The sequence below is a fragment of the Copidosoma floridanum genome, unplaced genomic scaffold (assembly GCF_036245765.1).
Source record: "Copidosoma floridanum isolate Cflo_tuat_1 unplaced genomic scaffold, Cflo_Japanese_pri ptg000022l, whole genome shotgun sequence".
In the NCBI taxonomy this organism is placed as follows: Eukaryota; Metazoa; Arthropoda; class Insecta; order Hymenoptera; family Encyrtidae; genus Copidosoma; species Copidosoma floridanum.
In genome coordinates this window covers 4,849,178-4,861,723 of record NW_028321899.1, presented here as the reverse complement: position 1 = coordinate 4,861,723, position 12,546 = coordinate 4,849,178, and the positions used below count along the sequence as shown (strand labels likewise).

The window sequence follows — 12,546 nt, the reverse complement described above, 5'->3', positions numbered from 1 at the left end:
TTTCTATGCGTGCATAAAGCACTAATAAAATTAAAATAATACTAATAAACAAAAATCGCCGTTACATTATTAAGAATTATTTATTTAACAGAGTGGCCCGTAAGCGCCCCAAGTCACTGAGTGATAGGCGCTTGTGTTATTCATACCTAGTATTTATTTAACAGAGTTGCCAGTAAGCGCCCCGGGTCATGAGGTGATAGGCACTTGTGTTATTAATAATCATTTATTGAACAGAGTAGCCAGTAAGCACACCGGGTCATTTGGTGAGGGATGCTTGTGTTATTGGACCTTATTTGAATCTCGCACGTCACCTTCGGTACTATGTTTTTTTTGATCAAGTGATGTCCCACGTCAGAGAGGCTGGCTCCTAGAGAATTCCTCAAATCCGGTCGGAACTACATCTCATCGCCGAGTAGGCAAGCCACCGATTCTTCTGTAAGCGGAAGCGTTAACACGATAAAAAGAGCAAATGTACAGACAGGGGCTGTACCACGGCTATCGATATCTCGCTTAACGCTTAAGTAAGCATTTTTGTCGAATGTCGATATTGTTATTGGATGTCGATAATCTCTACTCATGCGCAATATAGTTATTTTTGGTTATTTTATAGGGACTATCGAAAGAATGCTTACTTAAACGAGATATCGATTATCGAAAGAAATGCTGACTTGAGCGAGATATCGAACCCTTTTAATCGAGGCATTTGATACATTCTACTTGTTTTCGATCCCTCAACCCTCAACCCTCAACCTCAAGAGATCGTTCACATTGCTTGAAAATTATTTCAGTGGAGTAGTAAAAACAGGATTGAAAATTACTAGATGTGAAAATGTGATAGCCAAGATAGAGCAATGTGGTCGATTTCATGATCCAGCCGTCAATTAGACCAACGGATAGAAAGTATGAAATCTTCAAAAAAATTTACTCCATAAAAGCCATTTGCGGCCAGATTTAAATTTCTCTACTACTCTAAAATCGACCATGCGTCCATTGTTTTAAAGGTTAATTTTTTAGAAAAAAAAATTTTTTTATGCTGCTAATGTCATTTTATTGATGAACCATTTATATGTCATCGGGTAGTTAAAGTTGCGGCTTGTTTCTGAAAATGACTATGTGGCATTTCTATGGTTGCCGCATAATTACACCAGAATAAAATACGACTTTAGTATGTGATTAAATTATTACATAATTAGGTATCATTATGTTGGTAAGCGTTGCAGTTGTTTCAGACTCTGGACCACTTTTGGACCTCAGCTCTTGGCCTAGTGACAGCTCATAGCGATTGCGGGTGGTCTTGAAGTAGAACGGCCTTATTATTTCTCATACTTTGTTAGACTTACTTGTTCACTTTAACCAGAAAAAAATTGCTTAATTGTCCAAATTAAATAGTTACTGATGCGTTGTAGTAAGTTTATCGTGGAAATTATTCCTTCTCGTTAGTCTATTGATATCGATTAATCATTAGGATATCCAATCGTGCCCATTTGTGTGACAGTTTACAAGAATACATTTAAACATTGCTCATAACATCCTTGGAACTGTTGAACCTAACATTTGTTGTATATAACGATTGAAAGATTAAGTTAAGATTGCTTCTAAAATATTCACAAGACATTCGTAGATTATGTCAACATTTAAAAAAGTTAGCACGAAATCACTTGTAAAATCTAACCATGAAGCTTCATTGGACAACAGCTATTGGAAAAATTACGGTGTAAGTGTAAAAAGTACAGTAAAATTAACAAATGATTCTAAAAAATAACAGAAAAAAACTCATGTAAATGTATTTTATGTTTTCATTTTATTTAAAAAATTAGCGATCGCAAACAAGATCAGGGTCATCATTGTAAGCTTACTGTCAGCGCTTTTAGTTATGGCAGTAAAGGCCTACGCAGTCTAATTGACATAAGGTGCACAGTGCACAAGAATGACAGTGGTTGGTATACCTGTATACATAATGTAAAGCGCGTTGTGCTTTACGTTTTTATATATATAGATATACCAACCAACGTTATTCTTGTGCACTGTGCACTGTGCACCTTATGTCAATTTGACTGCGTAGGCCTTATCACACTTAAGGGGTTTCAGTATATTAGCCGGAGTTTCTACTTTACCAACTTCTCTATTGTGTGAAATTATGGTTAATAACTAATTATCTAGCTGTTTAAATACAAAATAAGGAGAAGAGTCCTTAAGCTGGCACTTTGAGGAATCAATCAAGCCCAAATTTAATGCAATCCGTTTTAAATTGAGAGAGAAAAGTTACATTTCCTACTCATGAAAGAGAGTGTCGGTCTGCATAATCTGAAGTGTAACTTTTTTCTAAAAGTAATGCATTGAATTATCTGCAATTTGATCTGAGCCTCTAAAATAAAAAGGTAAACACGGCTCTTCTCGTAGATTTGCAGTTGTTGAGTTTAGAAAAATTGATATTTATCGTAAACGGCATTACATAACCTATAAATCTCCATATGTTAAGTAAGTTCATAATTTGAACTGTATATTTTCAAAAACCATGAGAAGACCGGCGTTTATTTTTTTATTTTAGATTCTCTATCAAAATTTCAGATAATTCAATGCATTACTTTTTTGACAAAAGTTACATTTCAGATTATGCACACTGACATGATCAGGAGATGTAACTTTCTCTCTCTCAGTTTGCAACGGATTGCATTGAATTTGGTCTCGATAGATTCCTCAAAGTTCCAGCTTGGGGGCTCTTCTCCTTATTTTGGATTGAAACGGCCAGGTAATAAGTTGTTGTTAACCATAATTTCTCTCAATAGAGTAAAGTAGAAACTCCGGCCGATGTACTGAATGCCCTTGTTCACGCATTATTCACGTAATTACGTAAAAGTAACGTGAATATAGGGTTCAAAATGTTCGCGTAAGAATTACTTACATTCACGTACGATTCGCAGACTGTAATACTGTACAGCCACATAAATAATCGAAGTTGAAAGCATAACCAAAACTTCAGCTTTCTATTCACGTAAAACTAATAGTTAAAGCAATGGCACGTAATTTTAGGCCAAGACACTTTAACGGCATGGCCCGGGTATATGAGATCCTGGGACGATTCCTAACCTTTCGTAGATTTAAACTTATAGCCCCAAATTAAGTCCAGCGGAGTTATAGCATAGGAAAGAAAATGATTTTTTTTTAGTAACTTTACCGAACCCAATTGCGGTATTATGAAAGATTATACCTTATTTACATGACAAAATTTTTTTCCCTGACAAAACATACGGTTCGGTTCGGAGCAATGAATTAAAAAAAAAAATTTTTTTTTTTTAACTCACTTTACCGCTTCAAAATTTAATTAACTGTTCATTACAATATTTGAAATGTACAAAAAAATTCCCTGCCGTTTCTGCTTGACCGTTTCCAAGAAATAAATTTTGCAAAGTGCCGAAAAAATCGATTTTCGAGACCTTTTCGAACAATACCTAAAATAATGAGTTAACATTGTTGAAAATGGCAGGGAGTGCATTCATACCTTTATGAAGTCCCAATAAACTATACGTGTCGTTCCCTGCCATTTTTGATAATATTTACCTCCCCTTTGCCCACCTCTAACATATATAAATTATAGGACTGTAGTGGGGTGGCACATGACGTCATTAAACGTATTGTAAATCGTTGTGAAGCCGTATTTTGGTAAAAAACCACTTTTTACATTGTACTCCGTGTCCGAGACAACAAACTACCCCCATTTCGACCCATCAACCCCCTCCCCCTTCGCAAAGATGACCTCCATGGCAGAATTAAGTAAATTTTACAATTTCGTTGGTATGATGATAGTGATCGCTCCAAGGGTAAGAATATTAACAGTGTATTATAGAAATATTTATAATTTTTTGGAAAACCAATTTATTTTCGTAATTGTCAGGGTATACGACGTTATCAATAGCTTTTGAGGTAAGTAAGTAGACAGTGTATTATCAAAATAATTATAATCTTTGGAATAAAAAAATACAAGTTTACGTCAGATATTTTTTTTTTGTGTTTTAGAAAATTTCACGCACATTACGATAAACATTAAAAAAAAATGCGTAGGCAGCTCAATGTATCGTGCTATACGGCGAACGTGTCATAGTCGTCATCCTGAACAAAACCTGACAACTGTACGTCTTCTACTTCATTTTGCGTACTTGGATCTGACATTGTTGGCTCCTCCAGCAGCTCGCGTTCGAAACTGTCTAGCTCTGAAATTGCATTAAAGATGTATTATTAAAAAATTCAACAAGTGAGTAATAGTAAAGTCGAAAAATGTATACCTTCTGCACTCTCGTCGTCAAGCTCTTCTGGAAGCTGTATGTCTTTCACCGAAGGAGGAAACTGATCGCCTTCAAACCACTTGAACGCCAATCTTTCATTGTCATCTCTGGTCCAGCCGTAATCTATTGGGCTTGCGACAGAAGAGTTTGTTGTATTACACGCGTTTTGCCACATGTTAGTTACAAAAGCAGCTCTCAGTATCTGCTGGCGTAGTTCAGCTTTGCAAGGCGGCAGTTGGCATGCATCGTAATTTTTAATATGCTGGAGAAACCTGTCGTCTTGGGTTACATAAGTCTTTCGAAATATTTCGAAACGAACTTTGTCAATATCGTCAAACTTTGAATATCCATACAGCTCGCAAACATATTTTTCTAACACAGCAAAAACATTGTTGTCGTTTAAATGATTCAGGTCTCCTAGCTTGTACAAGGCATGTTGGTAGATTGGCAACGACATCATTTTCTTTAGGCAAATTGTTTTTCCTTTTTTATAGAAAGAGGGGGTGAAATCGCACCCAGTGAAAGAATGCATACCGGGTAGTGCTTTAGCGACGTTTTCGCCAATTTTTTCATACATTTCAGAAATATTTACTATTCTTGCAGTACCTGCACTTCCCAGATGCATGAATACTTTAATTTTTTTATTTATCAGAGTGTGAATGTTACCCAACATAATTACTACAATATCCGTGTCGGTCGCCTTTATAAGGACATTAGTCATATTTAACGAGCTCATCATATTGACGTGAAGTATTATTTTGGTGTCGGCTTCCATCTGGTTTGTGCTTAAATTCGGTACGTATTCTTTTTTAACTGATAGGCTCCCGTCTTCATTCTGAACTGCGCAGTATCGATAGCATTTGTCGTAATTAACATACAGCGTTAGATCTTTCTGGCTAGTCCTGAAATACTTCACTTTGTCGTCAGAAGCCCAGTCTTCTAGGAGAAATTGCACCAACTGCTTTTTAAATATTATATTATTTAAATCTTTTTGGAATGGCTGATGCCGTTTTTGCAGGCGACTACGTATTGTTACGTTCTCCCGAACGGCGTTTCGTATTTTGTGTTCGTAGTCTTTGATACTTGGTCCATCTGGATAAGTATCAAAGACAACGTCTACTCTTCTTAGTGCATTGTGTCTCGTTATAGTTTCCATGATAATATTGGATATGTCCCCGTATGTTTCCGGAATATTTGTAATTTTGTGAAGTAAGTTGAAGCCATCGTATATGACGTGTGTGAAATCGGAGCTGCTTATGTGAGAATCCACACCATCGAGCGTCGTTACCCGCTCCAGATACGTTGTCAATACCGATTTCGATGTCTTTGAAATGGTTCCATCTGACCGCGCAAAAACAAACGGGAATGGACTCAAGGGATAACATAGAGCTAATGATACACTTATATCGTGCTCCATCGTAGCAGCCAGCAGTGTTCCCCATATGTCGCGTTGAATTACGACGTTTTTTACATTAACACCTACTCTCATCTTCTTAACGATTTTTTCCGTAGCAAAGGTATGTACTTTGACCAACTTCCTTGTATTTTCAAACCTCAAGGAATCATCTGCGCATTCGTTTATGAACTTGTCTTTTAATTTTTTACCCAGTTCCTCGACCGCGACCAGATACTTTGCTGTTTCTACTTTCGCCCCCTGGCCACTAGAAATATTAAAAAGCGTATTTTTTTCAAGGTTTTGAGCAAATGGATTAATGTTACTTTCTATTTCATTCTTTAGATTTAATATTAACTTGTTATTTATTATTAAGGTCCCCTTTTGTAAGTCGGACGAAACGTCTTCAGTTTTCTTCATCCCGCAGAGGTCTAACACTTTTGTATTATTCGCGGTGCGGAAGCTGTGCGTAATACACCACCTTTGCCGGGCACCAACAGAGTCGGTAAAGTTCGATACACCGGTAGTGCTGGCTGCATCAGCGTTTTGTGTCTCCTCTATAACAAAATCCGTTGGTTGCCGTGAGAAATCTTTAACCGTTCTTCTTACACTAAAAGAGCCTCTTTCGAAATGACTTTCTCTAAGACCTGGATGAGTACGGTCGACATCCAACAAGTTGTTGTTGTAAGCTACCAACCAACGGGCATAATTGAATAAATTCAAAGAAAAGAAGATGTTGTTTATGAGTGGCAAAACGTGTAAGTACAGACTGTAATCACCGATTCGAATACTGCGAGATAGCATGAAATAGTAGTCCATGAGTCTTAAAAAGATAGCGTAGTACTGAGCTGTTAAGCCGTACTCTCCCTCATACACGCTATCCTCAAATTTTTTGAAATCTTCTAATATAAAAAGCGCACGTTCATTTTCAATGGTAGGATTCGTTGTTTTCTCTGCCGGAGATGAAAACTGAAGCAAGTGTTCCTTTAGGAAAGACATCTCGTCTAATTCATACTCTATAACGTACCTATCAATCAACAAAGACCTAAGTACTACTACGCAAACAGTGTACAGGTGCCGGCAACGGTTATAGTGTTTACCACCTATCAAGCCAGCGACTGATCCATTCGCGATGAGCTCTGCATTCATCATTAGATTTGTTAGGCCGCAGTTTTCGATGAATTTCCCAATGGCATGAAAATACGCCATCTGTAAATGAAAAGCTCCAGAATGGATAAATATCTTATCGAACTGTTGAAAAGCGTGTTGAATGCGCAAAGCTTTTATGAAAATTGCCAAATCTACTGTCAGTTCGATGTATTTTTGACCCGTTTCTTTTAATATTAACAAACAATTTTCTAAGGCAGCTTTGACAACCTCATTATTGGTTGGTGATTTGTTCATAGAGATAAGGTATTTTACTCGGTCTCGGGGAAACTTGTTTCTGCACAATGTACTATTGAAACCAACCCACAGAGGCGTACTTTCGGTTGCAAAGTAGTGTGTGAAGATCCAAACTAAATCTAATATTTTAGCGGACTCAAATATTTGTGATGCATCCATACTCTCAAAAGACGAACTAGGTAATAATTTTTTATGCCACTTCAATGGCCTGTCAATTGAGTCGAATTCTTGTAAAATCTGCTCAAACTTGTAAGTTTTACGCTTTTTCGATAACGGCCGTCACACCTACTCATTTCTTCAACAGCGTCAAAGTTTGTGTCATTCGCATCACAGTCGATATTGGTAGGCGTAAGTAAATCGTGTACCGTTTCTATGTGCTCGTTTGAGCTGAACCAATGTTCCTCGTAAGATTCCACTATCTCTCCTTCCTCAAAATCGTCATCCCCTGGAAGAATAGTTTGGACAACAATACCCACGGTATCGTGCACCGTATCTTTACCGGGTCGAACTTTACTCTCAAACTTCAAGTCATAGTTGTCGATGGCTACGCGCGTGAGTCTTGAGCTGTATTTATCGCACGCAATTCCGGCTGGAATAACGGAAGATGGTTTTATGGCGCTATACGCCGCGGCGGTCTCTATCTCCTCCAAAACCGGATATGAGACTGTATGTCCGAACTTGTTTAGTACTGTAATCAATTTTCTACTCCCAGACATACTTTTAACGAACATTCCGAGCATCATGTGCTTGCTTGTTTTAACGACCCCATTGTTAACTGCGTAGATGTAGTCATTGACGGCAGAGTCTACTCGCAGTTGATAGAGATTGGTTGTTGCGGATCGTTCGCTTTTAAGGCTTTTTTCAAAGAAGCGGGAAATTTGCCTAGGTATTTCGGCGACTTTACCTTTTTCCAAAGCGGCAGCATCAACATTGCTCATGTCAAAATTTTTTAATGAAACATTTAAAGCAGACTTACGCAGAATACGGGCAGCTTCGTCTATATGCTGCCTTTCGGAAATCCCCGTTAAGATCTTCGTGTCTACTTCCATAGCAAAACCAGCCGGTAATACCAAAATCTGTGCTTGAAAGGTCAAGAATTTGACGGTGCGAGGAAACCATGTGGATAATAGACGCTTCATGGTTCCCGGAGCATATGTCCCTGCAGCTAACTTCTCATTTTCAAATAATTCGTTCAATGTTTGCAGGTACTTGTTTTCCAAATAAGACAGCAAGAAACACTTTTTTTGCTCAATGACGTTTTCTACAACGAATTCGCGTATGGCTTCGCGAGCTTTCTGTTTTATTTGGAAAATGATATAGCTCTCACGATCTTTAGGAACGAATGAAAGATGACTACCTCGGAATATGTACGATGTCAAACACCCCTTGTGATACATGGCCCTTAGCTGCAAAGCTCTATAATACTCGACTTTGTTTAAAGCGTATACGTCACCAAGGAGCGTGGCATTATCTTCAATTTTCTTCAGCACTTTTTCGTCCTTTGCAGTACTCAGTGTACCCTTGTTTTTCTTAGACTTCAGATCGCAGAAAAAGCAAGTAGATGTTGAGCCACCGAAACTGCAAAAGAAAGATTAATCAAGTTAATTAAAGATACTCAGCGCATCGCAAATTAATGCAAATTCAAGACAGCACAGTACATTATGCCTCGAGGGCGGAACGTAGCAGCTTACGTTGTTGTGCGTTGTTGTCCAAAGTTTATGGTTTTTTAAATTTTTTTTTTACTGGCGGCAGAAAAGGCAGCTTGTCAGCCTGTGGCCGCGCTTTTTAGCCATCGCAATGTGAATGAATTACAAACATAACGCAAAACACGTAAAAGCTTTGTAATTTTGCAGATCTGCCTCAAAAATACTACGTACTTAAAATGTGTCAGTATATCAAACCTATCGTCAAGAGACTGCGCTATGCGAATCTGAGAGCTGTTAGACTGTTCACCGACATAGGCCGCACTCGAGTTATCATCTGGGGCAGGGATTTCGTCAGATTCATCCGAATCAGCATCGTCAAGTGAGTCTGTGTCCGATGTCGCCTCAGCGTTGGGTACTGTTGCCAGAGTAATGCTATCGACTGCTGCTTCCGACTCCGCGTTCTCCTCACTGACATCTTCTGTTTCTCCGGAAACCGCTTGTGGACTGTTTGACTCCGCGTTCTCCAAGTGCATCTCATATATTTGAAGATACTGCTTGCTGATGGTGTTTACAAGTTTGTAACAGTGCGAGTGGTAGTACAAATTGTCTTCAAAATTTTCGGGAATTGGTACGTTCCCGTACGCCAATCGCAGCATCGACCTCACGTGAATAACATGCTTAAGTTTTGAGTAAAATTCCTCGGTGCACTTTTTCAGTTTGGGTGTTCCGTCGTTGCAGATGAAACACTGCATTGTTGTTCAAGAGCCAGCTGCCGGACAAATTTACGGGAACAGTTTCGTCTGTAAAAGTAATGACTGTCTAAGGAAGATGACAAGTAATGATGCGTAACATGTGTTATTGAGATTCTCAAAACCTTATGAAATCCAAGACCTGTGACCCCTCCCCCGCCCCCCCTCACTGATAAATGAGTAAAAAATCTTTAAAACATTAAAAATACACCTCATGAACGTGACAATATTATACACTAGAATAGCTGGTGTCGGGTGGGTGGGTAAATTGCGTCAACGTCGCGACACGGCAAAATATAAGCTAATCAGCAGTTTTCAGTGGCTGCATGAGCTCTGATCGGCTTATATTTTGGCACGCCGTTGACGCGTTATTCCTGCTCCGTCTGAACGAAGCTTAAACCCGCGGTTACATGGAGCGCGTTACGCTTAAGCATGACCATTGGAGCCCATGATCGTGAAGGTGGGGCTATATACGGAAACCTCTCTCTCACTCTCATGGGCTGAAATGGTCATGCTTACGAGTAGCCGTGTGAACACGGCATGAAATGGAGATGGTACGATATTGAAAGTAACGGACGAGATGATGCGTTTTTTATAATTATAAAGGAAACGATACGGTTCTCCTATATGACACCGGTATGCTATTGGGAAGCCGTGAAACCCTGACTAGTAAATGGGGCGAACATGAACTAACAGGCGCTCATTTATAAATATCCCATTAAAAATCAATGGGCATCTTTATAATGTACAATCGCATAAACTATAATGTATATGTACGACCACGCGGGACGTATATCTGCGATTGATTGTGCGATGCAACAATTAGAAAGAATATATATTCCGGGGAACATATGTGTAAAGTAATGATGTAGTTACGAAAATAAAAGAACTTACGTGAGGAGAAGGTTAGACACGTTTTGGGTTGTATTACTGCAGTAAGCAATGGGTAATGTGAGTCTGGAGTAAATGTTCGCACTACCTCCGAAATTGCTGAACAGTTGCCATTTACTATTATAACACTATCACGAAGAAATTGTTATTGTATTTAATCTCAATATTAATGATATCGCTGCTTCGGAGATACGTGCTCGTTATATTCAGTCAACTATCGCTGTGTCCGCGCAGGCATTTTAGAACGTTATTTCGCGCGTTTCTCTTATAGAATAGCGCTTCTGCGTTTGAGTGAAAATGAAGACTCGTCATTTTGGGCACGCATAAAATTGGGCGCGCGTTTAATCAAGAAGTTTCGGGGGACGTTAAAATATTTGAAATCCAATGGCGTACACCAGGTTGGAAGTTTACTGGCTTTCTTAAGGACACGCAGTCCTGCACTAAGCAACCCCTGAAACCATATTGATGGGGCGACATGGGGGGTTGTTTGGTGTCTCAAACACGGAGTGCCGCACGTTTACTTACCCTTGGAGCGATCACTATCATCATACCCCCGAAATTGTAAAAATTACTTAATTCCGCCATAGAGGTCATCTTTGCGAAGGGGGAGGGGGTTTATGGGTCGAAATGGGGGTAGTTTGGTGTCTCAAACACGGAGTGCCGCACGTTTACTTACCCTTGGAGCGATCACTATCATCATACCACCGAAATTGTAAAAATAACTTCATTCTGCCATAGAGGTCATCTTTGCGAAGGGGGAGGGGGTTGATGGGGTGACATGGGGGGTTGTTTGGTGTCTCAAACACGGAGTGCCGCACGTTTACTTACCCTTGGAGCGATCACTATCATCATACCCCCGAAATTGTAAAAATTACTTAATTCTGCCATGGAGGTCATCTTTGCGAAGGGGGAGGGGGTTGATGGGTCGAAATGGGGGTAGTTTGGTGTCTCAAACACGGAGTGCCGCACGTTTACTTAGTCTTGGAGCGATCACTACCATCATACCCCCGAAATTGTAAAAATTACTTAATTCTGCCATGGAGGTCATCTTTGCGAAGGGGGAGGGGGTTGATGGGTCGAAATGGGGGTAGTTTGTTGTCTCGGACACGGAGTACAATGTAAAAAGTGGTTTTTCACCAAAATACGGCTTCACAACGATTTACAATACGTTTAATGACGTCATGTGCCACCCCACTACAGTCCTATAATTTATATATGTTAGAGGTGGGCAAAGGGGAGGTAAATATTATCAAAAATGGCAGGGAACGACACGTATAGTTTATTGGGACTTCATAAAGGTATGAATGCACTCCCTGCCATTTTCAACAATGTTAACTCATTATTTTAGGTATTGTTCGAAAAGGTCTCGAAAATCGATTTTTTCGGCACTTTGCAAAATTTATTTCTTGGAAACGGTCAAGCAGAAACGGCAGGGAATTTTTTTGTACATTTCAAATATTGTAATGAACAGTTAATTAAATTTTGAAGCGGTAAAGTGAGTTAAAAAAAAAAAATTTTTTTTTTTAATTCATTGCTCCGAACCGAACCGTATGTTTTGTCAGGGAAAAAAATTTTGTCATGTAAATAAGGTATAATCTTTCATAATACCGCAATTGGGTTCGGTAAAGTTACTAAAAAAAAATCATTTTCTTTCCTATGCTATAACTCCGCTGGACTTAATTTGGGGCTATAAGTTTAAATCTACGAAAGGTTAGGAATCGTCCCAGGATCTCATATACCCGGGCCCTGCCGTTAAAGTGTCTTGGCCTAAAATTACGTGCCATTGCTCTGAATATAAAATATACGTCGATGTATGGTTAGGGCATACCTATGATACACACACACGTATCAACGCTGAGACCGTCACGTACATAACGTAAAGCTTATACGATAGGTGACTACCGTTGACCACGCCACCAGTCGACAAGATATTTGAATAGTTAGGTGATATAAGCGAGCGACACATACCAAATCTGCTTATTTTATTACAGTTTTGTTAATGTTCATGATGACTATGATGCATGCTGTACATTTTCGATTAAAAAGTGGGATGGAAATCACACAGGACAACAAAATTCGAGGTGTAGAGAAGTAGATAATATTCATATTACATTTTATATGTGAGGTTGCCAGCCATCAACTTGACGTCGATAACGTAGTTAGCTATTAAAAAAAACAAAAGT

The 12,546-nt window shown here is 39.0% G+C and overlaps 1 protein-coding gene across 1 annotated transcript in view; it reads left to right on the top strand.

The window, feature by feature from the left end:
• Positions 1–1,221: 1,221 nt before the first annotated feature.
• The window catches only part of LOC106645770 (U3 small nucleolar RNA-associated protein 15 homolog), a 194,316-nt gene continuing 182,991 nt past the window's right edge, over positions 1,222–12,546 (top strand). Inside the window, exon 1 of the mRNA XM_089594983.1 lies at positions 1,222–1,714. Coding sequence (XP_089451109.1) covers positions 1,625–1,714 — 90 coding nt within the window. The 5' untranslated portion in view covers positions 1,222–1,624. The remainder of the gene's footprint in view (positions 1,715–12,546) is intronic.